Source organism: Octopus sinensis, linkage group LG2 (genome assembly GCF_006345805.1).
Source record: "Octopus sinensis linkage group LG2, ASM634580v1, whole genome shotgun sequence".
In the NCBI taxonomy this organism is placed as follows: Eukaryota; Metazoa; Mollusca; class Cephalopoda; order Octopoda; family Octopodidae; genus Octopus; species Octopus sinensis.
In genome coordinates, this window is record NC_042998.1 from 112,971,502 (window position 1) to 112,997,912 (window position 26,411).

A 26,411-nucleotide genomic window follows, 5' to 3' on the forward strand; every position below is an offset into this window, starting at 1 on the left:
GAATGTATTTGCTTAGATCTCTTCCGTTTTTCCTGTGTGTTAAACTAATACATTCTGTTGTTCTTCCACTTGTTTTTCCTTGTATATTTTTTGACCGCACATAAACCAAATCTATAGGCATAGCTGTGTGGTAAGAAGTTTTCTTTCTCAACTACATGATTCTAGGTTTAGTCCCACCGCATGGTATCTTGGACAAGAGTCTTCTATTATAGATTTGGGGAACCAAAGCTTTGTGAGCAGACTTGTTTGTGTATGAACAATGGAAACTGAAAGAAGCTTGTCATATATATATATATATATATATATGTATGTATATATTTATGAGTGTATGTCTTTGTGTCTGTGTTTGTCACCCCCCCCCCCAACCTTCCCTTGACAACTGTGTTTATATCCCCATAACTTAGTGATTTGGTAAAAGAGACTGATAGAATATGTACTAGACTTACAAAGAGTAAGTACTGGGGCCAGTTTCTTCGACTAAAAAACCCTTTAAGGCAGTGGCAATGAAACATGGACCGTGACTGCTAAAGACATATGTAAGCTTGCAAGGAATGAAGCTAGTATGCTTCACTGAATGTGTAATGTCAGTGTGCATACACAACAGTGTAAATGCCCTGAGAGAAAAGTTTGACATAAGAAGCATCAGATGTGGTGTGCAAAAAAGACAACTGCGCTGGTACTGTCATGCTATTGGAGATATGCTATGCTTGAGAAGACCTGGCAAGCCAAGTGAGACCGTAACCAAGGCCTATGCCAGTGCAGCACAACCAGCCCATCTAAGAGTACCCTTCAGTCGTTAGGCAATAAACTGCACTTGCAAAGACCTGTTGAGTTAAGTGAAGTCATTGTTGTGGTCAATGACTACCGCCTGACTGGCACGTAAAAAGCACCATTCAAGCATGGGCATTGCCAGTGCCACCTGACTGGCTCCCGTAAAAAGCACCCACTACACTCTCGGAGTGGTTGGCACTAGAAACTCTGCCAGATCAGATTGGAGCCTGGTGCAGCTTTCTGGCTTGCCAGCCTTCAATCAAAGCACCCAACCCATGCCAGCATGCAAAGCAGACGTTAAACGATGATGATGATGATATATTCATCATGTTGAATCCTTACACATTTTGTGTCTTGCTCCATTTTTTTCATTCTCTCTTTTTTTTTACCTCTTCGTCAGAGTATGTGACAGAATACTTAAGATTAGATTAGTGCTTCATCATGGGTTAGCAACCATTATCTCGACCTATGCCCCTCAGCCAGGGCTACCCAATGGACAGAAAGACTGATTCTATGATACCCTCTTGCAAACTACTGCGTTGACGAATGACAGGGACCTTCTATTTGTGGCTAGTGACTTCAATAGACATGTTGGACAACATGCCGGGGGGCTTCCATGGCGGCTACGGTTTTGGCTCCTGCAATGAGGAGGAAGCCAGGCTGCTGGAGTTCTGCGATGCAAATGATCTTATGGTTTGCAATACCAACTTCAAAAAACCTGCCAGTCACCTACCATTCTGGCAGACACACTAGCCAAATTGACTACATCCTCACCAGAAGAAGGGAAAGAAGGGCTGCTTATAAATGCCAAAACCTTCCTAGGCAAAGAATGTACCCCACATCATAGACTGGTAGTTATTGACTTCACAATCAGGGCTAAGTGGATGCCCAGAAGATGATCAGCATGGAGGAGAAGGGTCTGGAAGCTTAAAGATCCTGTAAATGGACAAAGATTTAGAGACATATTACTCGAAGACTTTGACGAAATAGAAGGGGATATAGCTTCACACAATGTAGAGGACAACTGGAGGTTTCTACGGAATAATCTGCTGAAGGCCACTGACCAGATCTGTGGATGGTGCAAAGTCCCCTCTCGACCCAAAATAACATGGTGGTGGAACAATTGTTGTTGACAGGGCTATTAGAGAAAATAAACGGGCGTGGAAGGACTGGAAGAATGGTGGTAGCAGGGAATTGTATCAGACTGCCAGAAGGGAAACTAGGAGGCAGGTTTATTTAGCCAGAGGGGAAGCAGATAAGAAAAAATTTGCCAATGTTCTGCACTGTGAGGACCAAAGACTTGAGGTATTTCATGTTGCAAGACAGTGTGTGAGAGAGAATCATGACATTGTAGGAGAGAAATGTGTTCGCATGGATGATGGTTCACTTGCACTAGATGAGGCTGCAATGATGGAGGTTTGGAGACGCCACTATGAAAGGTTGCTCAATAAAGAAAATGAATGGGAGAAAGAGAGTCTGCTGAATGTCAATCCAACAGAGGGACCAGCTATCCAAGTTGACAGTACCTTGGTAGATAAAGCAATTAAGAGTATGAAGACAGGGAAAACTCCCATCAGGAATCACTGTAGAAATGCTTAAAATATCTGGCAATGTTGACTATAGCCTAGTCACCCGTATAGTTAACCAGGTGATACACGAAGGAGTTATACCCAATGACTGGTGTAGCAGCATCATAGTCAACTGCTACAAAGGTAAAGGTGACGCTCTAGATACAAATAATTACAGAGGTATCAAGTTGTTAGATCAGGTAATGAAGGTCAAGGAGAGGGTCATAGCCCAACTAATTAGGGAGAGAGTCAGTTTTGATGAGATGCAGTTTGGGTCCATACCAGGGAAAAGCACCACTGATGCTATATTTCTGGTAAGACAGCTGCAGGAGAAATACCTAGCTAAAGATAAGCCCCTGTACCTGGTTTTTGTTGACATGGAGAAAGCCTATGACAGGGTCCCCCGATCCCTTATCTGGTGGTCAATGAGGAAACTAGGGATAGATGAATGGTTAATGAGAACTGTGCAAGCCATGTTCAGGGACGTTGTCAGTATGGTGAGGGTTGGCAACGAGTACAGTGAAGAATTGCGGGTGGAGGTAGGGGTCCACCAAGGTTCAGTCCTTAGCCCCCTCCTATTTATCATAGTCCTCCAGGCAATAACAGAGGAATTCAAGACAGGATGCCCCTGGGAGCTCCTCTATGCTGACGACCTTGCTCTAATTGCTGAGTCACTATCAGAACTAGAGAAGTTTCAGGTGTGGAAACAAGGATTAGAATCGAAGGGCTTTAGAGTCAACCTAGCTAAAACCAAAGTCCTAATAAATAGGAAGGCTGGCAAACCACAAATCCCTTCAGGTAGATGGCCCTGCTCGATCTGTAGAAAAGGCATAGATAGAAACTTAAAAAGATGTACCCAGTGTAATCTATGAACACATAAGAGGTGCAGCAATATCAAAGGAAGGCTAACAGGGAAGATAGTTTTTGTATGTGGCAGATGCTCAGGAGCAATAAACACTGAAAATGTACACAGAACAACTTCTACCACATTCCAGGGAGAAAAACTAGAAGTAGTTGATAGCTTCCATTACCTAGGTGATCAAATCAGTAGCAGGGGAGGGTGTGCTGAAAGTGTAGCCGCTAGAATAAGAATAGCCTGGACAAAGTTCAGAGAGCTCTTTCCTCTGCTGGTGACAAAGGGCCTCTCATTCAGAGTAAAAGGTAGACTGTATGACGCATGTGTATGAACCGCCATGCTACATGGCAGTGAAACATGGGCTGTGACTGCTGAGGACATGTGTAAGCTTGCAAGGAATGAAGCCAGTATGATCCAATGGACGTGTAATGTCAGTGTGCATACTCGACAGAGTGTAAGTGTGAGAGAAAAGTTGGACCTAAGACACATCAGATGTAGTGTGCAAGAGAGATGATTGCGCTGGTATGGTCATGTGGTGAGAATGGATGAGGATAGCTGTGTGAAAAAGTGCCATACTCTAGTGGTTTAGGGAACCTGTGGAAGAGGTAGACCCAGGAAGACCTTCGAACATAAGCCTCACCAAGGCAATGACTAGTGACCGAGACTTTTGGAAATATGCTGTGCTTGAGAAGACCCAGCAAGCCAAATGAGACCATAACCTCGTGACCTATGCCAGGGGTGTAACCAGCCACTTATGCATACCTTTCCTTCATTGAACACTAAACGCTACTTGTGAAGACCTGTTGAGGCAAGTGAAATCGAAATCAAATTCGATGACTGGTATCTGTGCTAGTGGAGCGCTAAGAGCACCATCCAAGCGTGATCGTTGCCAGAGCAGTTGACTGGCTTCTGTGCCGGTGGCACATGAAAAGCACCATTTGAGCATGATCGTTACCAGCGTCACCTTACTGGCACATGAAAAAAACATTCGAGTGAGGTCGCTGCCAGTGCCGCTGGACTGGTCTCCTGTACAGGAGGCACGTACAAATCACCATTTGAGTGTAGCCGTTGCCAGTACCACCTGACTGGCCCTTGTGCCGGTGGCATGTAAAAGCACCCACTACACTCTTGGAGTGGTTGGCGTTAGGAAGGGCATCCAGCTGTAGAAACTCTGCCAGATCAAGATTGGAGCCTGGTGCAGCCATCTGGTTCGCCAGTCTTCAGTCAAATCATCCAACCCATGCTAGCATGGAAAGCGGACGTTAAATGATGATGATGATGATGATGAATCCTTTCTGTTGAAGAGCGCAGGCTCAAAAAGTCAGTCTTTTCTAGTCTTCCAGTGCATTAAACTAATACACCTGCTTGTTGTTCCTTCACTTGTCTTCGTCTTTTATCCTCTGTATAATTGAACTATGTATATCTATGTGTGTATGTATAATTTATTTTTTATAGGTAAATTTTTTCTTTATATAGAGGACACACCGAAGTGCTCAAGACATTTGAGCCATAGGAAAAAATAATGATGAGAAACAAAATACTGGTTACCAATAAGCATTAAAAATTATGTGCACAAAATCATACAGTAAAAATATATTGATATATAAATGCATTAAAAATACATTAAAAAATATAAATATATCGATACAAATACACTAAGATTATACAAATATTTAGACCTACTTAGAATAAAAGCAATATTAAAAATATACAAATAGAATGGGTGGAGTATTTGTGTGTGTACATATATTGAATCTTCCGTATGTTAACATGTACCTCCTTATGACAATGTAAGCTTCATTTAATCAAGATAAAATTGACCTGAAGGATAACCAGTGATGTACACCTCGCTTCAATATTTTCCACTTTGGAGGTTCCACTCGCTATGAAACGTATGTAGTCTAGATTTTATCTAATCCATTCTTTAAATCTTGTATTTAATTCGCATACCCAGCAACCTTGGCTACCTCCCATGAAATTTCAAATAATAATTTTTTTTTTCCAGTTTATCGTACTTCGATATAAAAATAATCCATGAGCTCCCGCTTCAATAAACCGCTATTGTTCGTGATGGTTGCTTTTTATATTTCTACAGATTGCTTGAAGCTCACCTTCTTGCTACACCTCGGTACTTAGATCTTACATGTATGCACACACACATACACAAATATGTACCGCAATAGGGCACACCACCACAAGGAACAAATACAAAATAGCTACTGTCCCAACCACCGCAATCATTTTTTAAACCTAATACACAAACACAGAGACACAAGATAACACCAGACAGGCAGGAGGAACCAAAAGTGATAAAAATTATCAATCTAACTCATAGTGAACTAACAGCAAACCAAATCAATATACTCTCTAAAGGACTCAAGTTTACACCCACCCCACAACACCCCAACCACAATGAAATGAAAGAAGACATCGCAGAATTCTGTAGAAAATTACGACTTGCTGAGGAGCTATACGACAAACTCAACGAGGTCGAATCATTGGTTCGAAATAGAAGTAACTATACCCCCTCAAAAGGTAAGAACAAAACTCTTGATCATTTCTGTGAACACATCTCGAATTACCCATATCAACATATGCACAAACAAAAACACAAACCAAACTTCAGCAAAAAAGAATGGGCTGAACTGAACAAATTAAAACAAGACAAAGCAATAACAATCAAAGAAGCCGATAAAGGGAGTGCAGTTGTCTTAATGGACACGGTATTTTATCTAACTTTAATACTATCCATATTGGAAGACACAACATATTATGAAAAGGCCCAACACTACAGTCAGCAGAGAATAACGAGATAGCTAAAATCTATGTTAAACCTATACAAAGAAGGGCTTACCGATGAAGAATATGACTTCATGACCAATTTCAAAAGTAAAACCAGCCAATTCTACGGTATTCCCAAGATACACAAAAGTGAGAAAATAAGTAACACATGCAAGATAGCCACATACATAATAATTAAAATCCCTACTCCTAATGTCCTCAAATTGAGACCTATAATAGCAGGTCCCACATGCGAAACCCACCACCTCAGTAACTTTTTAGATACCCTCTTAAAACCATTCCTCAAGCATGTCAAAAGCTATATAAGGGACAACCTGAATATGCTCAATTATCTTCTAGGTGTTTGAACAATAAACAAAAACACCCTACTAGTATCCTTCGATGTAGTCAACCTCTATTCCAATATCCCCTACAACCTAGGAATAGAGGCAATTCAATTTTGGCTAGAGAATTACGCCAACGAACTCCCACATCACATCAAAAAAGAATTCATGATAGAAGGGCTAAAATTCATCCTGGAAAATAACTACTTCGCCTTCAAAAACAACTTCTACTGACAAAAATCAGGGACTGCGGTGGGTACGCAAATGGCCCCCTCCTTTGCTAACCTAGTCATGGGATATCTAGAAATTAGACTTTATCGTAAGGTTCTAGAAAGATACAGCAGCCCATTCTCCCTCTACATAGAAAATACCTGGAAGAGATACCTAGATGACTGTTTCATTCTTTGGCATGAAAGTATAGAGAAACTTAAAGAATTCCAAGCACCTTTTAAATGGACTTGACGTAAACATTCAATTCACGATGGAATATAGCCAGCAACAACTTTCCTTCCTCAACGTCCTCATTAAGAAATCTAACAATGTAATAGAAACAGATATATACTATAGATTCCAAGCAATATCTACCATTCAACTCATACCACCCCAGAATGAATATCCCCTTCAACTTAGCAAAAAGGATATGTACTATAGTTTCTAATGCAAACACTAGAGACACATGACTACATGAACTAAAGGATACACTCATCACCAGGAACTATCCACCTTCACTAATTGACATATGCTTTCAACGTGCCCTTCTACTCAACATCCAGGAACTCAGACATCCCAAATTAAAGAAACATTTACAACCAAAAGCCCTACCATACATCTCCACACACAACACTCTCAACAATGAAACTTTCGACACCATCCTCCAAAACATACCCCTACTAAAAAAGGACCACAGAATGAACTTAATCCTCCAAACACACACCATCATAAAAAGCAAGAGACAGCCCAAATCTATGAAACGTCTCCTAACACAAGCCCGAATACGCTTAACAACACAGAAGCCGTCAGTAAAAAAATGCGGAAGACCCAACTGTGGGATATGCAACTATTTAATTGAGGGATCAGAGTTCTTCAAACAGGGACAACGTTTCACGGTGATAAACAACTTCACGTGCTTTGGAGAACCTGATATATGCACTAACCTGCTCTGGGTGTTTAGAGCAATACATAGGCCAAACAAAAAGCAGTCTACATAAAAGAATGGCTCTGCACAGATCCCAGATCAAAATTCCCCAAAACAGAAAAATAGCATTCAGCCAACACACAGACATTTGCGCCAATAACAAAAATTCAAGATTCAGAATTTTTCCCTCTACCAATTCAGGGACAATACAACATGGAGCCAACGAATTAGTAAAGAGACTCTCTTTATTACAAAATACAGACCCCTTTTGAACGCATCTACGACAAGTGATATATTCACCATGACCTTAGAATAACACAAATACACACGCAAATATTAAAAATGACACACTCAAGAGATTCCCAAGAATTCATTAAAAATAAGTCCCAATCACTGCTATAATCCATAAGGTGCCAATTTTAAGTCATTTGAACATTTATCACCTCACTACATTCCTTCTTATTCTCCCTTCTCTTTCTTTGTCTCCTTCCATAACTTTACCACTATTGCTGTTTAGAATCAGTGGGTCAGGGTATTTTCGGGGCAGCTGACCATTCAACATACTACACTCCCACATTCTTCATCTTCTTCTTCCCTATCAAGAATTCACAACGACCTCGAACCTACAAGAGAGACAGAAACAAGGAAAATGCCACTTGTGTTTGAACACTATACAAATATTCTTTAAAAAAAACTTTACTTTTAATTTTTCCAAATTTAATTGTTTTCCATGCTTACAGTTGAAAAAGTCTCAATGACTGAAACTGGTACTGAAATGTTTTTTTATAAAATTATATATATAGAGAGATGTACTTGCATAGCAAGTGACCTGATCTGAGATCGTGTGCTGGAACGAAAACAATTGCAGCATGGTAGGTGTTTATAAGCCATGTAAGAAACACACAAAAATCGTTAGATTCACTTCAACATTTAAATTTAATTTGTCAAAATATTTTCGTCGCTTTGAAACTGCGACCTGTTCACGGACAAAATTCCGTGCTGCATTTATATATATAAATTTTAGCATTTTCTATCTTGACCTTTTTTTTTTCCCCATATATATATATGTTTGTGTGTGTGTGGTACTATTTAAGAAGAGTGGTCCCGGTGCGCACACTCGCGCTAGCTAGTCGTGACTAGTCGATCCTACAACGACTACCTAGCAAAGTAAATAAAACACAAAATAAGGATCCACTAGTCACGACTAGCTAGCGCGAGTACGCGCACCGGGACCACTCTTCTTAAATAGTACCTCTATATATATATGCAGGTAGGGCAAAATGAGTAAGATTTACTACCTTTTTTACTGAGAAAAATGTTTTAGAAATGTGCACTGCCTAACAAAAAATTTATCAGCTAAACAAATGACTTTCTCGAAAAACATCGTAACATATTCAAAACATTATTTTAGAAAATTATCACCGTTCTGTGACAAACTTAGCTGGGGTAAAATGAGTAAGACACGATACGGTAAATTTGCTTCAGAATTTCACTGTAAAAAGACTCACACAAATCAGTATCCATTCTTGGACATCAGAAGTGCAGCAAAAATTAAAATATCTAGGTTTAATGGAAAATGGCACATGATTTGAAATTAACAAAACCCGACTGAACCTAAAAGCTCAACGTGAAATGTTCCGCGACCTGCTTGCGGTCTCTTTTTGATGTATTTATTACGTACCATACTGTTGAAGAGAAGAAATTATGGGAATTAGTCATTACTTATTTTGCTTCAATTTAAACTTTTTTAAAATGAAAATTGTCAAATTAAAGATTAGTGTAGGAAAAAAATGACTTTGAATCCAATAGAGAAAAAGAATATTGACTGTTAAACATAAAAAATTATTCAGATATATTAACATCAATCACAATCGGGTCAAAGTTTGAGGAAACATTTCTTGAAAAAAAAATGTACTTGTCATCTGATGTTTCAAATTCTCTCAATTTCACTTCCAAAGATGATACAATATAAAATGATAATGTAATGGTTTCAAACGAGAAATCAAATTACTTGTTTTGCCCCACTATATACACCGTCTCGCACGCACATCTGTATATATGTGTGTGTGTGTATGTATATATATATATATATAAATACGGCAGTGTCCTAACATGATCAAAAACTTTAAAAAGAGATAAAAGATTTACACATACGTATGTATGTGTGTATATATATATATATATATATATATATATATATATTAGTCCCTCATATTCACACACTTGTCCTTTTCTTTATTTTATACGTTTGTTTGCAGTCTGCTTGGAATTTCACTATCCGAGGGTTAAATACAGTTCTAGAGTCGCGTAAAATTTCAAAAACATCTATTTCCTTTGACAAATAAACCAGACTTTTAAAAACCTTCAGAAACAAAGACCTGGGATATGCGTTCCAGTATATTTGAAACTGTTCACGTCTTTCTTGGTCTGGCTCGAACATGTCAAGTAGTGTCGCTTCAAATTCCTTCTTTTCCAAGTCAGTTTCTGCTATCTTCCACAAAAGCTTTTCAGTATGAACCTCGCTTTCTTCAACAACAACAAAATCCTTGCACAAGTCATTATTATTATACACGAACTTTTTGTAAGTTTCTGCTGATGGTAAATATTGGAAAGCAAACTTAATAGGGGCATTGTTTAATATGTCAGTGATAACTGACATATCCAGGCCAACTTCGCTCGTTTTTCTGTACTGTTGAAGCGAACAGAAATTTCCAAGATAATCGAAGTAACGTTCAGGAGTTTGTTTCTTTTCCCATCCGAAAAGTTGCTCTTGGTGCTGATCCATCCACGTTCTCTCGATGTTATCCAATTCGTTGTAATCACCAATTTCCGTTTGTGACCATTCTTCAAACTCCTCCTTAATTTTCTCAGCAATTTGAGTCTTAGCTATGTTGAAAAATATTTCTATCAACGTGTAGACTGTCTTTTCGTCTCCATTATGTCTCGTAATAATGAAATTTACGAAAAGAGTTAGAGCCATTTTTGATATATTTAAATAGTGTTCTCTTTCTAAATCCCAAAGTATATCGGAATCATAAAACATATTAACTCCAAGTTTCACAACGTCTTCCAGGTTATTGAAGTGTTCCGAAAGATCTCTCAAGCGTTTTTCTGTAAAGAATGCAAGTGAAGTAAAATCTTTTGGTAAATTTATACCTTTATTTTGATTCCAGTATTGTCCTCCTAAGTTTTCTAAACTCCTTGGATTTTTCTTCCAAAACAGTTTTCGAAATCTGTCCATTGTGACGATCTCTCGATTGTGACCCGACATGATTAACTTTGCAAATTTGTTAGTTGTAATTTGCTGAGATAACGAAGAAATTCGAATAACTTTGGGATAAATTTAAGTTATATTAAACATAAGTTTCCTTACGAATGCGGAAGTAAAATTGATGGTTGCAAAAGCGCCGAGCCTCAGGAAAAAATGCTTTATTTACATTTACACTGTGAGTAGGAATCCTACCGAGGTAAACTCTCCTTTTATCCGTTTTGAGGGTCAATAAAATAAAAGATCAGTCTCGTACTGTGGTCGATTTGGCAAGCTGGAAGAGTTCTTAACGTCGGTAAAATATTTAAGCGGTTCAAATACCACGGAAGTCAACTTTGCATTTTATTCTTTCGGAGTCAGTAACATACTTGAGTTGTTTTAATTAACTAACCTGAAAAACTGCAGACCTTGTACTAAAATTTTAAACAACTAATATAATGAAAAACAACGAAAAAAAAAAACTTTTACGGTATTTACTTGCAGTAGTGGGAGCAGCAGCAAGTTTAGCAGTTTAAAAAGTTATGACAGCCGTAGTTGTAGGGTGAAGATTGAGTTATGTCCCCTGAATCAGACACTTCAAACGTTTTTTTTTACTCCTGCCTCAACATTATTGCTTTATCTGACAGCAAAATGACCGTGAAACAGAAACGGAATAAATATCATAAAGCTTCTATTCAAAGGCACCTATGTGTCGTATATTTTCGTCAATCTTTTTATCATTACGTCGAGATACAATCGCCGAATCCAATCTACAGTGGCACAGCGAAAATTTACTAGGTATTCCAATATTTTTCCCTGAAATTCTTATTTGAGTAGATGTACACACTTCAGTGTATGCATCGACGGCATACTCAGACACATACATAAATCATATACATGCATACATAGATACATTACATCCCAACCAGAAGGGTATACTTTCGCTATCCAGGAACAGGAGTTAGCTACTAAATACCTGATAAATAAGAGGGACAAAGATAGCACCTTTATAAACAAGGAATATTCGTGGAACACCAATAAAATCATGAATTCGGTGCAAACGTAACAGACCTGATATTATTCTGTGGGACAAGGATTAAAAAGTTATGCACTATTGTAGAGGTCACCTGGGGTGATAGATGTAAAACAAAATAATAGGTTAATTAGGTTCGAGTTTTATTTGTGAACTGCAGTTGTTTTGAATTTACTGCAGAAAGTGGTCTCCATCTGTGATGGGGAAGGACGCTAGGAATGTGGCCTGTGTGCCAAGGGGGTGGGTAACCTGAAAAAGTTTGGGAACTACTGCACTAGATGGTACTTCCTCCTCACTATTCAATGGTGAACCCTTAGATTTACTGCAGTTTAGCAATATTACAAATTAGTACCCACCCTAAATATTCTGAAGCCTAACCCTCCCCCTAGACACCAAAGTCTGGTTGACGATATCTCAGTGATGCTATTTATATTTCCAATATATGGAGCGATTTACCTACAAGCAGAGAAAAACACCAACATTGCTTCTTTATGGGTGATCTGAATATATCTGCTAAGAATACAGGGATGAAGTTTGGCAAAGTTAAATCTTTTTATATTGTCAGATTAAAAGGAATATTAGAGGGCTGAATCCAGCATAACGTGCTATACAGACGAAGACCCCTTCGAGAAACGAGAACGCAGTCACACCGCTACAAAAAGCGCGGCATAGAAATAGAGGTTGAAGAAAAAGACCACAGACTACGACATCACATGTTAGAGAAATGCAAGCCTTACTCTTAACAGCAGTAGCAGATGTAAATTGTGCTTTAAGGACAAGAGACGGATACTTAAGAAATCTCATGTCTGGGATGTATTTTTTTTTTTTGCCAAATCAGATATGTTTACGCTTTATTTACATTAGAAGTAGAACGTCAAATACTGATATTTAGCTGCTGCAGAAAAGTCGATCCAACTTCTGCTCCCTCCTTCCTTCCTTCCTTCACGCATTCATTACTTCCTTCTATCCTAAGCGCCATCTGCTTTTCTTTCGTTCTTTTTTCTTTTCTTCAAGCCCCTCCTCTTTCGTTTGTTCCTTTACCCTTTCCGTCTCTTATTCTTTTTTATACATTACTCTCACTCCTCCTCTCTTTTCTTTTCCATTTGACTCTACTTTTTCTCCGTCCCTCTACATTTATAACTTTTCATTTGTTTACTTTCTTTTAAGGTGAACATTTGGGTTACGATTTTATCCTTGTTTACTTTCTGAGAGATTTTCATTCAACTTTTATTACAGCGACCGGATCGGATCTTTTCGGTTTGAACGGCAGTTTTTTCTAGCGGCGTCATATGAAATTGTCACCCATAATTATGACCCTAGTATCGATCTATTGCATTTCAATCTGTTTTAGGGTTAGGGGTGGGGTGAAGGGTATCTTTTTTTCTTCACAAATGTAAATAAACCCAATCTGTTTCTTAAACGAGGGACATATTCATACGGCACAGAATGTTTTTTACCTCAATACACGTCATTGATTGGTTGAAATTGCAGAAATTGGAAAAAAGCAACAAACATCTTACAAACTATAGAATTTTCTCAATAAAGCCAAGAGAAAAAGATGTTTTATAGACACATTCTACCAGTATACGAAGTTTAAAAGGGTTAGGGTTAGGGGTGGACGAAGGGTATCTTTTTTCTTCACAAATGTAAATAAACCCAATCTGTTTCTTAAAGGAGGGACATATTCATTATGCACAGAATGTTATTTACCTAAATGGAGGTAATTGATTGGTTAAAATTGCCGAAATACAAGAAATTTTAGACGAAATATGTTACAACCTATAGAATTTTCTCAATAAAGCCAAGAGAAAATGATGTTTTATAAACACATTCTACCAGTATACGAAGTTTAAAATTTTTTAGTTACCTAGAAATTATGTTACAAACTGCCGTTCAAAAGGAAAAGATCTGGAGTTGCTAGAAGTAACAGTCAAAATATTGTTTAAAATAGACATTAGTTTTAAAATTTCAAGAACGATAGTTTGCAATACACTCTAGGATTTTATAAAATAAATCTTTCTCGTATCTCCTTCTCCACATAAATTCACAAATATAAGAGTCAACCATGCCCAGATACTTTCAATTTGTCAAGTGTGAGTCTCATCCGTTATGCAAACGAACAGTTATAGAACAAGTGGTGGTTACACTCCTTGTACGCATGCGCAGCATCTTTGGTAACTATAGAAACTAAGTTCTTCGCAATCACCTATGGAACACGTGGTGCTTCTTTGCTTCGGTTACTAAAGAGAAAGATTTCTTTGCCACGGTGATGCCTAAAATACTTCTGATTGGTTAAAATACCCAAATTGTAAAAGCTAATAACTTTTTAATTATAGGTTTATAGGGAAAATAAATGGATCTTTTCGGTTTGAGCGGCAGTTTTTAAAAATAATTTCCACGTAACTAAACACTTTTAAACTTCGTATACTGGTAGAATGTGTTTATAAAACATCTTTTTCTCTTGGCTTTATTTAGAAAATTCTATAGTTTGTAAGATATTTGTTTTGTTTTTTTCTGCAATTTCAACCAATCAATGACGTCTTTTGAGGTGAAAACATTCTGTGCCGTATGAATATGTCCCTCGTTTAAGAAACAGATTGGGTTTATTTACATTTCTGAAGAAAAAAAGATACCCTTCCCCCATCCCTAACCCTAACTCTAAAGCAGATTGAAATGCAATAGATCGATACGAGGGTCATGATTATGGGTGACAATTTCATATGACACCGCTAGAAAAAACTGCCGTTCAAACCGAAAAGATCCAATAAATTTCATTTTCATAATTAGTATACAAATCTTATTCCATATACCAAATTTAAAAGCAGTTGGAGCAAAATCGTAAACAGTGACGAAAACCACAAAGATCCCAAGTCACAAAAACTTTTCGTATGATTATACACCTAAATCAGAATTGGGGGGAAAAAAAGTTAACTGTGTAAAAATCATCACTAAATAGCCAGCGGACACTTTTGACAACATTCAGTAAGGAAGTTGATGCAACAACTGAAGCCAATTTTGTTATGTCATGGAATATTGTTCATGCTAAACACCCATATTCTGATGGCGAATTTGTTAAGAAGAATATAATTGAATTTATTGCTGTGTTAGATCCAAATAACACAAGACTTCAGTGACTAATAGCATAAACACCAGTTTCACGCCACACTACAGAGAGGCATATTTCTCATATCAGTGCTGATGTTGCAGGCAAAATGCAAAACGATTTTTAAAATTTTCTTACATTCAGTTCTCTTGGCGAATTAACAGACATACAAGACAACCCACAACTGACAGTATTTATTCATTATGTTTCCTCTGATGTAACTGTGAAAGAAGAGATGTTGGACTTTGTGGCATTAAAAGAAACAACTCATGGTGTTGACATTAAAAATGCGCTAGATAAAACCATAACAAATGCTGATGTTCGACTGAATAAACTCGTCAGTGTTGCAACAGATGGAACCCCTGCAATGGGAGGGAAAAAATTAAGATTAATAGCACTTAATGATCCCAGATTTCCAGAGTTTCTCCCTGTTCATTACATTATTCATCGCGAACACCTGGCAGCCAGATACTTCAAGTATGAAGATGTTATGAAATCTGTCCTTGAAATTGTCAATTTCATACGCTTAAATGAGAAGACTCGCCGATAGGTCAGAAATTTTATTGAAGAACTGGATCTTGAAGATAAACCTAGTGGTGTCTCTTTCTACTGCATTGTTAGGTGGCTGTCAACCAGCAATGTCTTGAGAAGGTTTGTTAATCTGTTGGAGCCAAGTGCATCAACTACTATTGGTATCAAGTCTATTCTCCTCATTGACCACAACCTTCATATTTCCCACTTCAAATCATCATAGTTGTTTATTTTTTTCTCATTGATCCATTTGTCACCAGGGCATGCTATGTGGATTATCATGCACGTTCTTTTTTATTCACTGCAACAACGTCTGGTCAGGTGACCCCTCTGAATCATTGCATCTCACAGGATTTTGCAATTCTCATTCTCGGTGACTCCTTCAGGGGTTACTCATACCACGTCTTTTGCTCTTTGTAGGCTGTAGTTTCTTCAGAGCTCCCAATGGATCTTTCTTGCCACATTGTTCTGGCGTCTTTTGTATTCGCGTTTTGCCAATTTCGGGCATTTGCTAACAATGTGCCATACTGTTTCACCCCTCTCACCACACATTCTGCATTTGTCGCTGTCGGTGGTGTTGTCTATTCTGCACTTCACATAATTGGTCCTTAACGCTTGTTCCTGAGCTGTGCATATGAGTGCTTCTATCTCTATCTTCAGGTCACTCCTCCTCATCCATAGCCACTGGTTTTCTGTATCTGTCTTGGCGTTCACGTCTCTTGTAAATGGACCGTACATTTTTCTCCTTCCATGCTATTTCTTGTGTGTGTGTGTTCATTTCTTTAAACTTTTCTTTCATTACAAATTCTCAGTTTTGATGACACCAGACTTTTTGTATGTTTCAACAATGTCTCCACGACATTTTTTATATACCACCCTATGCTGTTTTCCTTTGCTTCGATATAGTCCTGGCAACTGACAAAACTTCTCCCACCCTTTCTTCTTGACAAAAACAGTTTATCGGTGTCACTCTTAGGTTGGAAGGCTCCGTGTACTGTCAACATTTTCCTTGTCTTTGTATCCAGCTTCATCACTTCTCTCTTTGGCCATTTTATAATTCCTACTTCATACTGAAGTGATGCTATCGCCCATGTATTAACTGCTTGGATTTTGCTTCATCCGGTCAATTTTGAGCGCAACACCAACCTCAGTCTTTGGAAATATTCCATCCTCAGTTGTTTCATTTCTTTCCCCATTATCTCGTTGAAATGTAGTACACCTGTATTTGTAGCCTTCCGTTTCAATTTGTTTAATCAATTCTCTATTCGGTAATTCTATCCCTGCTAGGGACTGTACTTTTCCTCTTTTTAGATAGATTATTCCGCACTTCTTGAGTCCAACTTCCATTCTAATATCAGGACTAAAACAGTGGACTGCATTCAACAAGGAACTCATTTGTGTCACATCTTTGCCAAACAGTTTCAAATCATCCATGAAGTGGAGGTGGTTGATTGTTTGGAATTTTCCCTGTAGTTGGTATCCCAGGTTCATTTTCCTAAGTACCAAGGTCAAGGGTATCATGCAGAGAGCAAAAAAAAAACGACGGAGATAATGGAATATTATTATTATCATTATCCTTTTCTCGTTATCACAGGTTTTACTGGAGCTCCTGGAGTCTTGCATGCATAGCGGGCTTGCTACGTGCAACCTACAGTACCATACTATTCACTCTTTTCAGCTATCTAATACTTCCCTGATGATTCTGGCCATGCCAAGGAAGCAAGCCTTTTGTAACAGTTCTACTGGGCATGATTTCAATTTCTTTTATATTCCTCTTGATGCCTTCTGATACTCTTCCCAAGGACCCAACAATAATTGGTACCATCTTCACCTTCATTTTCCATAGCTTGGGTATTTCGTATTTAAGAGGGTTGTATCTATCTATCTCTTCGCCCTCTTTCTTGACTATTCATGGGTTAAAGGGGCATTCAACATCAACTATATCATTATTATTATTATTATTATTTCACATACGCACAACAGATTAGACTGCTGGAATAGAAAATTTCCTAATGGCTACAAGTAACCTTAGATGCCAAGAATACAACTAAGTATTCTAGCAGTCCCTAATAACATTGTTTTCTGGAGCTGTACCAAACTAGGTTTAATGCTTATTTCCTCTACCCATCTGTTCAAATCCTTACGGATAGTTCCTAATGCACATATAACTACAGGAATATAATTTACCCACATTTTTAGTAGTCTCTGTAACTCAATGGCTAGACCTTGGCACTTTGCTATTTTCTCTATACCTCTCGTATTGACTTTTCATCATTTTGGGACTGTAAAGTCAATTATCTGTCACTTTCTATTCTCCTTGTCTATTATTACTCAATCACGCCTTCTAGCTTCTATTACACCGTCCGTCTGAATGTTGAAGTCCCTCAACATCTTATATTTCTTACTATCTAGTACTTTACTAGGTTCATGTTCATACCATTTATCAGTATAGTCAAATTCTAGCTTTCTACATAAGTCCAAGTAGATTACTCTCCCTAGGTCATCTTATCATTTCTTGTATTCTTTCTCTTCTATCTTGCTACATTCACTTATCATATGAGTAACACTTTCCTTTTTTGAATTCCATAACCTACATTGGGCATCTACCTAGTTTTTGTCTATCTTAGCTTTTATCCAATTAGTCCTCAATGTTTGAACTTGTGCTGCTACTAACAAACTCAACCTTCCTTCCTGCAACCATAACCGTGTCTCAGTAATACTATTTCTTGCAATTTTCTTTGGGAATCTACTATGCAAAGCGTTCCCCTGCCAGTCAGATAATCTTTCTTCTTTTTTTCTGTTTTTTAACTTCTTTTGGCTTTTTGGTTTCGCTATATTTTACTGTGACTCTAACAGCTCTTAATAAAATTTCTTCACTATTACCTACATAAGAGGCTATATCTACTCTAGCTAACTCCACGCAGTCTTCTACTGATTTTAAACCTCCCCCACCTTCCTTTCTAGGTAAGTATAATCTTGCTACTCCTGCCATTGGGTGGAGTTCTCCATTCATATCGAATTCCTTCCTAGTTTTCCTGTCTAGATTTTCTAATCCAGATTTTGTCCAATCTGCAATAGTTGCTGAGTATCTAAGTAATGATACTGCCCAATTATTTACACCCTTCACTAGATTCGCACCATTTAGCTTTGACTTCATTAATTTCCTCCCTCTTCTGATGTACTCCTCAATTTTCGTTTTTAATTCTGTAGTTAGTACTCTATCAGATTCTAATACTCTTCTAGATACTTATAACTTTCCTTCTTTCAGTAATTTTAATGTCTGGCCATCTGGTAATAGGATGCCTTCACTGTTGACTACCTGACCCTTTTTCATGACTAATATTGCACAAATTCCATGCCTATATCTTTGCTGAAGAGTCTTACAGTTTGTATTAAGCAATCTATCTCTTTTTTATTCTTACTAAAAAGCTTCAGATCATCCATGTAGAGCAAATGGTTTATATTTCCTTTACTATTTCTGAACTGATACCCGTTCCTTTGCCTTCCTGAATACTAAACAGAGGGGGATCAAACACAAGACAAATATTAAAGGGGATAATGAGTCCCCTTGGAAAATTCTTCTTTTGATATTAACTTTCCCCAAGACTGTATCACCTGATTAGAGATCTACTTCCCATTTCTTCATACTAAATCTAATTAGTTTTCTTGTCTGTTATACTGAATATACTCAAACATTCACTTATCTATGAGTGTGGGATTATGTCATAGGCTTTCTTAAAATCTATCCATACTATTGTTGGATTTTTTTCTAGCTTTTACTTCATTTAGAATTGCTTTGTCTATATATAATAGATCATGCGTTCCTCTAGCCTTCTTCCTGCAACCTTTCTATTCTTCTGACAGTAAATGTTGGTTGTCAAGGTGCTTATAAATGCTTTCTAAAAGCATTCAGTCATACACAGGCGAGACAAATCACTCCACCTTCCATCCAAAATTTTCTTTATATTTGTAAAAAATCTATGTTCGTTGATGTTATTGTATCGAGGTGGCTATAATAAATCTTTCACAATGGAATATCCTGTGAAATTCATTCTTAGTTTCTTGAAGTTATTTCCCCATGTTCTTTGATATCCGCTACTCCAATTAAAAATTAAATTTTAATTTAGGGTTTTTTGTTGTTTTATGCTGTTTTTCAGTGGTCCACCACTTGAATTTTCCTAATCACTCAGCCATACCTGCACCCTTATTGATATCAATTTCTAATATTGGTTCTGCTTCTATGATTTGTCAGGAAATAATATTGGTATTATTTTCACTTACCTAATCGCTCCTTGTGAGATGGAAAATAAAATCAATTTCGGCATGAACACAAAGAGACATGTTTAGATAAATATTGATTCCTAAAAGAAGACATCTCGTCTCGAATCCAGGTGAAGGATGTAGTTGATAGATTCTTGTTGCTGTGGATGCTGCTGCTGCTGTTGTTGTTTGTGGTGGTGGTGGTGGTGGTGGTGGTATTTAACTTCTGGTCAACCCTGATTGAACAGATTTGTGATTGTAGGCATTCTAACCATGAATATTCCATCATTTTCCTAAACAGAGAACACCCAATACCATATAATTTTGTATGCTCTTCTTTTCTAACACAATAGGGAGATTTTGAGAATAACCACGTACAGGTTCCTTTGTTGGCTTGACTCAGGACACGTTATTTAAACTTTATGTCAGCTCCGAGCTGACCTAAGATCAAAGGCATTTCAACCTTGTCTATCCAATAATTTAAGACACAGTGCATCCAGGGCCATGTTGCGTTGGTTTACATATTTAAGACAGCAGAGTGTGATTTAAAGAAGATTTTTTTGCTATTTCTGTCAAACATTCACAACACAGATGATGTATTTTAATAGTGTTCTAACAACTAAATAGTTTACGGTTTACAATATTATAGCATTTAAAATAATTTTGTTATTCAGTTGGTTGATTAAGACAATTGATACTTCTCATTCACAATGCATGGCAATAAAAATAAAGGCCTGGAAGCCTAATTAAAGAGGAAGTCAAGCCAAAAACGGAACCTCTGAGTACTCATAAAACTTGCTAGAAATAGCTGCCAAAATTCTCTCAACTCACACTATCTTTAGGAAGGAAAGATTATCTTTTGTTTAGACATTGGGTAATGTGCTCAGAGATGCACAATGTCTGGACAAAACATAGGATAATCACGGCTTGGATGCCTTTGTGATTCTGTTCATTGACCCTTGACTAAACAACAACATTTTATATTATAGTTATGATATATATATATTTTTTAATTCCTCACTTTCAGTGTTAATAACTTTGGGATCAATAGATTTAAGCTTCATTTAACGCTGCAGAAGTAGATTTCTTGAATCAAATCTTTATCTAGTACACTGTAAGCATACATAAAGTTTATGGATTGGATTTGTTTTTACCTCTTAGTAGAATTGGACGAAAATTATTGTTTAAAAGAATACTTTGAAGACGTATATGTTATATACAAATTAGATTGTATTTAGATTTTGACACTTATGTTATAAAGTTTTGAAATAAAAGTTGTAGTCAAGCATGCTAACTAATTTCATTACCGTCTACTTGTTTAAGAATGTCTAAATGTGAAAAGGAAGTAGAGCAAAATACTAAGTAAGGATTCGAACCCAACCGCAAGATATTCAGTTTGGGATTACGATTAAGCAATCACAGTTTCATTCGATTGATCTATAAATCGGTCAATTAACAGGAAGCTTTGGCGTGACTTGGTTCTTTGGATGATCTAAAAGTCGCCCTTTTTTCGCAATATAAAAACCGCTTGACACCTAACTAAGCCAGATGGTTTCGAGCATTCGCGTAGACCACCTTGGGCAAACACAGAAGGCAGACCGCTTATACCAGACCACGTCAGACATTCGGACAGAATACCTCGAGCAAGAAACGATTTCGGACACATACGATGGATTCCAGTTAGCCTTCTACAAGATACAGCGTGGTTCTCTCCTCCTAGTCGGCGGTTATATTATCAGCACTTTTCTTTTGTAGACAGTTAACGCAGCAAATCATATCCAGCAATAAATATGTTAAAAGTTCGTGAGTCGCTTCATTTATTATACGCGCAGCCAGCTAGACCACAGGATGATGGTCTTTAACAAGACAATACATACCAACAAACGAACATCACAACAATGAAGATCAAACATCCTTAGGTCTCTAGTAAGGACCACGATGAAAAGTGTCGTATAAAAATAATATTGAACAGATCGTCAACTTGTTTAAGAAAAAGCTAAATTCGAAAGGAAAGTAGGCAAAAATGTTAGTAAGGAATACAGCGAAAAATGTCGCTCAAAAACACTATTGAACAAACAGTATTTAAAATTATGGCGGCTGCAAATATACGTCATAGGAAAATTGTGACGTTGTGAATTGGACTGTAGACATACTGTATGGAAAACATTAAGAATTGGGGGGAAAAGGAACGGGTGTTACATCACCTTTTCTATGAATTAGTAGTTCGTTTATTTATTTATTAATATATTTTTCTTAATGTAATTACCAAAATGCCTTCCCCTCAGAGAAAACGAAAGGTAACACCGTTTACCACACTGCTTAATTTTGTGCCTTATAAGAAACCACTGAATTATGTTCATTCTGACCTAAAACAAAGCACGAAAAGTAGCACAAGAAGTGGAAGCAATCAACCTACATATCGTCAAATTCTAAGTGACCACAACTATTCCTTGATAAAATCTTTAGGTGAGTTTTTTTTTTTTTGTACGAACAAACCTATGTACAATTCAAGAACAAACTTCTGTACATTCACAACGCAGTCATGTGTTCAAATGCACACACCTTACACACACAAACACACGAATATACGCACAAGCACATAGTATGTACACATGTAAAAATACAAAAACGTATTCTAACATACAGATACATTAATAAATAAAAGAATGCTTGCGCGAATGTACACATGCATATAGACATGCACATCCATCCATACACACGAATACACACATTTGTTTATATAATCATTCAACTACGGTATATCAGAATTTGTCGCTAATTCAATTCTTAACCAAATGGAAAACTAGCATTGTTGAAGAGGACTAGTCACTAGCTACATTTTGGCATTAAAAAAACTGAGATTTGGTCCAGTTGAAAAAAAAAGTTTACATCAAAATTTGTAGCTACGTTATAGGAGAGTAAGTAACGCCACCAATCAAGTTTAGATCTAAATAACTTTTTTTATTTTAAAAGCAAAATATATTTATTTTAGATTCGATGATTGAAGAAAGCATGAGGAATTTTATAGTTTTGGTCCCATGCAACAAAAATTTGTATAAAAAATGTTGTAAGGTAAAATATCACGAAAAAATATAAGTAAGGCAAAGTGTAATTAACTTTTTTTATTTTAAAAACAAACTATAGTTTAATTAAGCTTAAATGATAGTGCTTAATTCAAGGAATTTCATGCAATGCAGTTTTGAAAGAAAAAAGTTATGAGTGTTTTTTTTCTCAAATTTGAGGGTGATAATATAGCTCTAGGGGGCTTTTAATATATATATCACCGGCATCATTGAAGTGAGGAAAAAAATTATCAACGCCACTGCTAATTGACACATTTGACACATCATTAATTAGCATAGCCTGCAAAAAACATGGGTTACATGGAAAAATACGAGCAAGAGAAATAATATTCTTAAGATTATAAATGTGGAAAAATACAGGACAGGTTATTACACTTGGAAAAATTCCGGACAAGATATTATATCTGGTACCATCATTTTGTTAAAATATTGACACACTAGAATACTTAAAAAAATTCATTATGTAAAAAATAGGCATAGGGTCAAGACTAAAAATGTGAAAACTTAGGCAATAACTCAAGCAAATCTTACTGTGAATTTGTTCTTATAGGTAGATTTTACTGTAGACAACGCTATTCAAAAGAAGATTTGTTTTTTCTAGCTCAGAGCTGAGAAAACTAAAAAGGAGAGTACAGGGGACGGTCGAAAACGCCAGCTTCTGTATGTAGCTGAAACGGGAAGACCAAAAATGGCTTGAAAGTCATAACATGCTGGCAGGAAAATAACATCACTAGGTGAGACAAGCTAACACTGAATTAGCATCGCTGATTGACAGGCGACGGTCTCGTTTAGAAAATGGTCAGTTAAAGTTGAGACAGTGTCACGTGACGACTTGTTGGGGCTGCCTGCTGGAGCCTGGCAGCAGGTATTTAAAGGGAAAGAATTTGACTAGGTAGTCAGTCGCCCGCTGAATCTCGTTGACGCTACATCGAAGAGGCCAGGGAACAGAAGAAAGAAGACATGCACCCAACACCAGAGCTGAAGGGTGGGGCGCCACGTCAAAACGGTAGAGGAGTAGGGGCCGGTGGTTCCTCCTGATGATGTCTTGAGCTACTTGGATCCTATAAAGGAGCTGTTGTGGTAGCAAGCCACGAAATACGGTTGAAATTCCTAATTTTTTTTATTATTCTATTTATTGTACTAAATAATTATGTTCCACTATCATTTTTTACAACCTATTTTCAAATTTCTAATTTTTAATTAATAATTTAAAAAATGAATTTTTTTAAAGTGCAAAAAATATTTTTATTGAGTTATTTTTAATAGAAGTTACAAGTAATAACAAATAGAAGTAATAACTTGTAATAATTTTTTTTGTTTTAATAAAAGCTGATATTTTCTAAATCTAAATATTTGAAATTTTACCTTAGCTGCAGTAGTTTAAGTAAACATTTTCTTGTTCTGTTCTTTACTAGATGTAATAACTTGTCCTGAACTTTTCCAGATTTATAATCTTAAGAATATTATTTCTCTTGCTCGTATTTTTCCATGTAATTATATATGCGTGTGTGTGTGTGTACGTGAATGATATGTATGTTATCGGCCACACATACTTGTCGATAATGTTTACTACACTTGCAGTACTTCTAATTCATACTTGAACATATATATATATAGTTGAAATTTACAGAAAAACAAAGGACGAAGAGAGGTGTATGAACAACAAGCAGGTGTATTAGTTTGACACTAGGGAAAATGAGAGAGTCTTTTACGTTTCGAGCCTTCGCTCTTCAACAGAGAGGAATAAGAGAAAATAAATAGAGAGAATAAGAAAAAAACTTGTGGATTTAGCGGTCAAGTTATATATATATATATATATATATTGGATAGGAAAGAAAGTAATTTCGGTTTTTTAGTGTGAAATAAAAGTCATTCATTTTTCATACAAAGAATGAACTTTAATATATTATATATTTTTTCTTTTGTTCGATGACCTTTTGCCATCTTTCTAGCAACTTCATGATTCCGCGCTCCTAGAACTTCTGGTCCTTATCAGCCAAAAACTGAAGCAAGTGTGATTTCAGGTCATCCTCATTATTGAATGTTTTACCATTCAAAGAATTTTGCAAACTTCGAAATAAATGGTTATCTGATGGTGCAAGGTCAGGGTTATATAGTGGATGTGACATCACTTCCAAACCAAGCTCCAATAATTTTTCACAAGTTAGCAAAGACGTGTGTGGTCTAGCGCTGTCGTGGTGGAACACAATTCCTTTATCATTTGCCAATTCTGGCCGTTTTTCTTTGATTGCATCCTCCAGTTTCATTAGTTGTTGACAGTAAACATCTGAATTGATCGTTTGGTTCCTTGGAAGCAGCTCAAAATACACAACACCTTTGTAATCCTTGCATGCCCTATTTTTTATGCATTTCAGCTTTCGATTGGTTTGTGCTGGAACATGATCGTTTTCGATTAATGTTATTGTAGACAATCCATTTTTCATCACCAGTAATTATTCATTTCACAAAAAGGTCGATTTCATTGCGTTTAAGATGCATATCGCAAATATTGATTCGTTGTGTTAAGTGAATCTCTTTCAATTTATGTCGAACCCAAATATCGAGCTTCTTAACGAATCCGAGACATTTTCAGTGATTTTCAATTGTTGTGTGTGATAAATTTAACCTCTCTGCAATATCTCGCACAGTCATATGACAATCATATTCAATTATGGCTTTGATTCGGTCATCATCAACTTCAGTAGGTCGATCAGAACATTGGTCATCTTTGAGTGAAAAATCTCCAGAATGGAATTTTTTGACCGTTTCTGACATGTGCGTTCTGTTAAGCCATCAACACCATAAGCTTAACATATCTCTGTGAGCCTCAGCAGCTTTCTTGCCTTTATGCAAAATATGATGAACATGTTCGTTTTTGCTCTTCATGTTAAAATTAATACTGAAGTAGCAGCTGTAAACAAAATTACATGCAATTTGCTTCTGAAGTAAGCTAAAAGTAACGGCTATCAAATGACAAAAGGAAAAAAATCTTAACCTTGACAAAAGTCATTCAAAAAAATCGTAACTCTCTCTATTTGCGAAAAACGAAATTACTTTCTTGTCAAATCAATATATATATATATATATCTTACTCAACGAGGGTATATTGAGAGAAAAGTATAATACTATGGTAGTCGTCTTCAGAAGATATCTCTTTTAGATGTATAGTGCTAAAAAACACAGAAATATCAATAGCAGACGAAATGTGTCCAGCAGTGGTGGTGTAGTTGCTAGATCAGGTGATTTCAACACATTTGTGGGTCATCGGTAGCAGCTATCCACTATCACCGCCTGTTTAGACAATTTTCGTATCAACTGATGTATAGAAAAACAATGAGAAATCAATCACTGGTGTCACAAAAAGCTGGCAAGTTGGGTAAAAATTCGTTATTAGCAACTAAAGCACTATTAGTACCAAAAACCAATCTGTAAACTTACTTAACGTGAATGTACTAAAAGAAAGCCACAATACTGCGGTATTCGTTTTAAGAAGGCATCTGCTATAGATGTATATGCATACACACACATGAATGTTTGTGCATGCGTATGTCAGTCTGAATGTATGTATGTATGTATAAATGCATGTATTAAAACAAGAACAATAAATAGAATTTATACTAATTTCTATATAGTTAAGTCTAGAGAGAGGAGCTGTGTGCATGGCCTTAACAAGCTTTTTGAGACCAGTGAACTGAAGTT

General features: G+C 36.8%; 2 protein-coding genes across 2 annotated transcripts in view; both read left to right on the plus strand.

The window, feature by feature from the left end:
• The window catches only part of LOC115230339 (testis-specific serine/threonine-protein kinase 2-like), a 109,132-nt gene that overhangs the window by 20,116 nt on the left and 62,605 nt on the right, over nt 1-26,411 (plus strand). The window lies entirely within an intron of this gene.
• LOC115225628 (testis-specific serine/threonine-protein kinase 3-like) overlaps nt 21,768-26,411 on the plus strand; it is a 39,743-nt gene continuing 35,099 nt past the window's right edge. Inside the window, exon 1 of the mRNA XM_029796548.2 lies at nt 21,768-22,095. Coding sequence (XP_029652408.2) covers nt 21,900-22,095 — 196 coding nt within the window. The 5' untranslated portion in view covers nt 21,768-21,899. The remainder of the gene's footprint in view (nt 22,096-26,411) is intronic.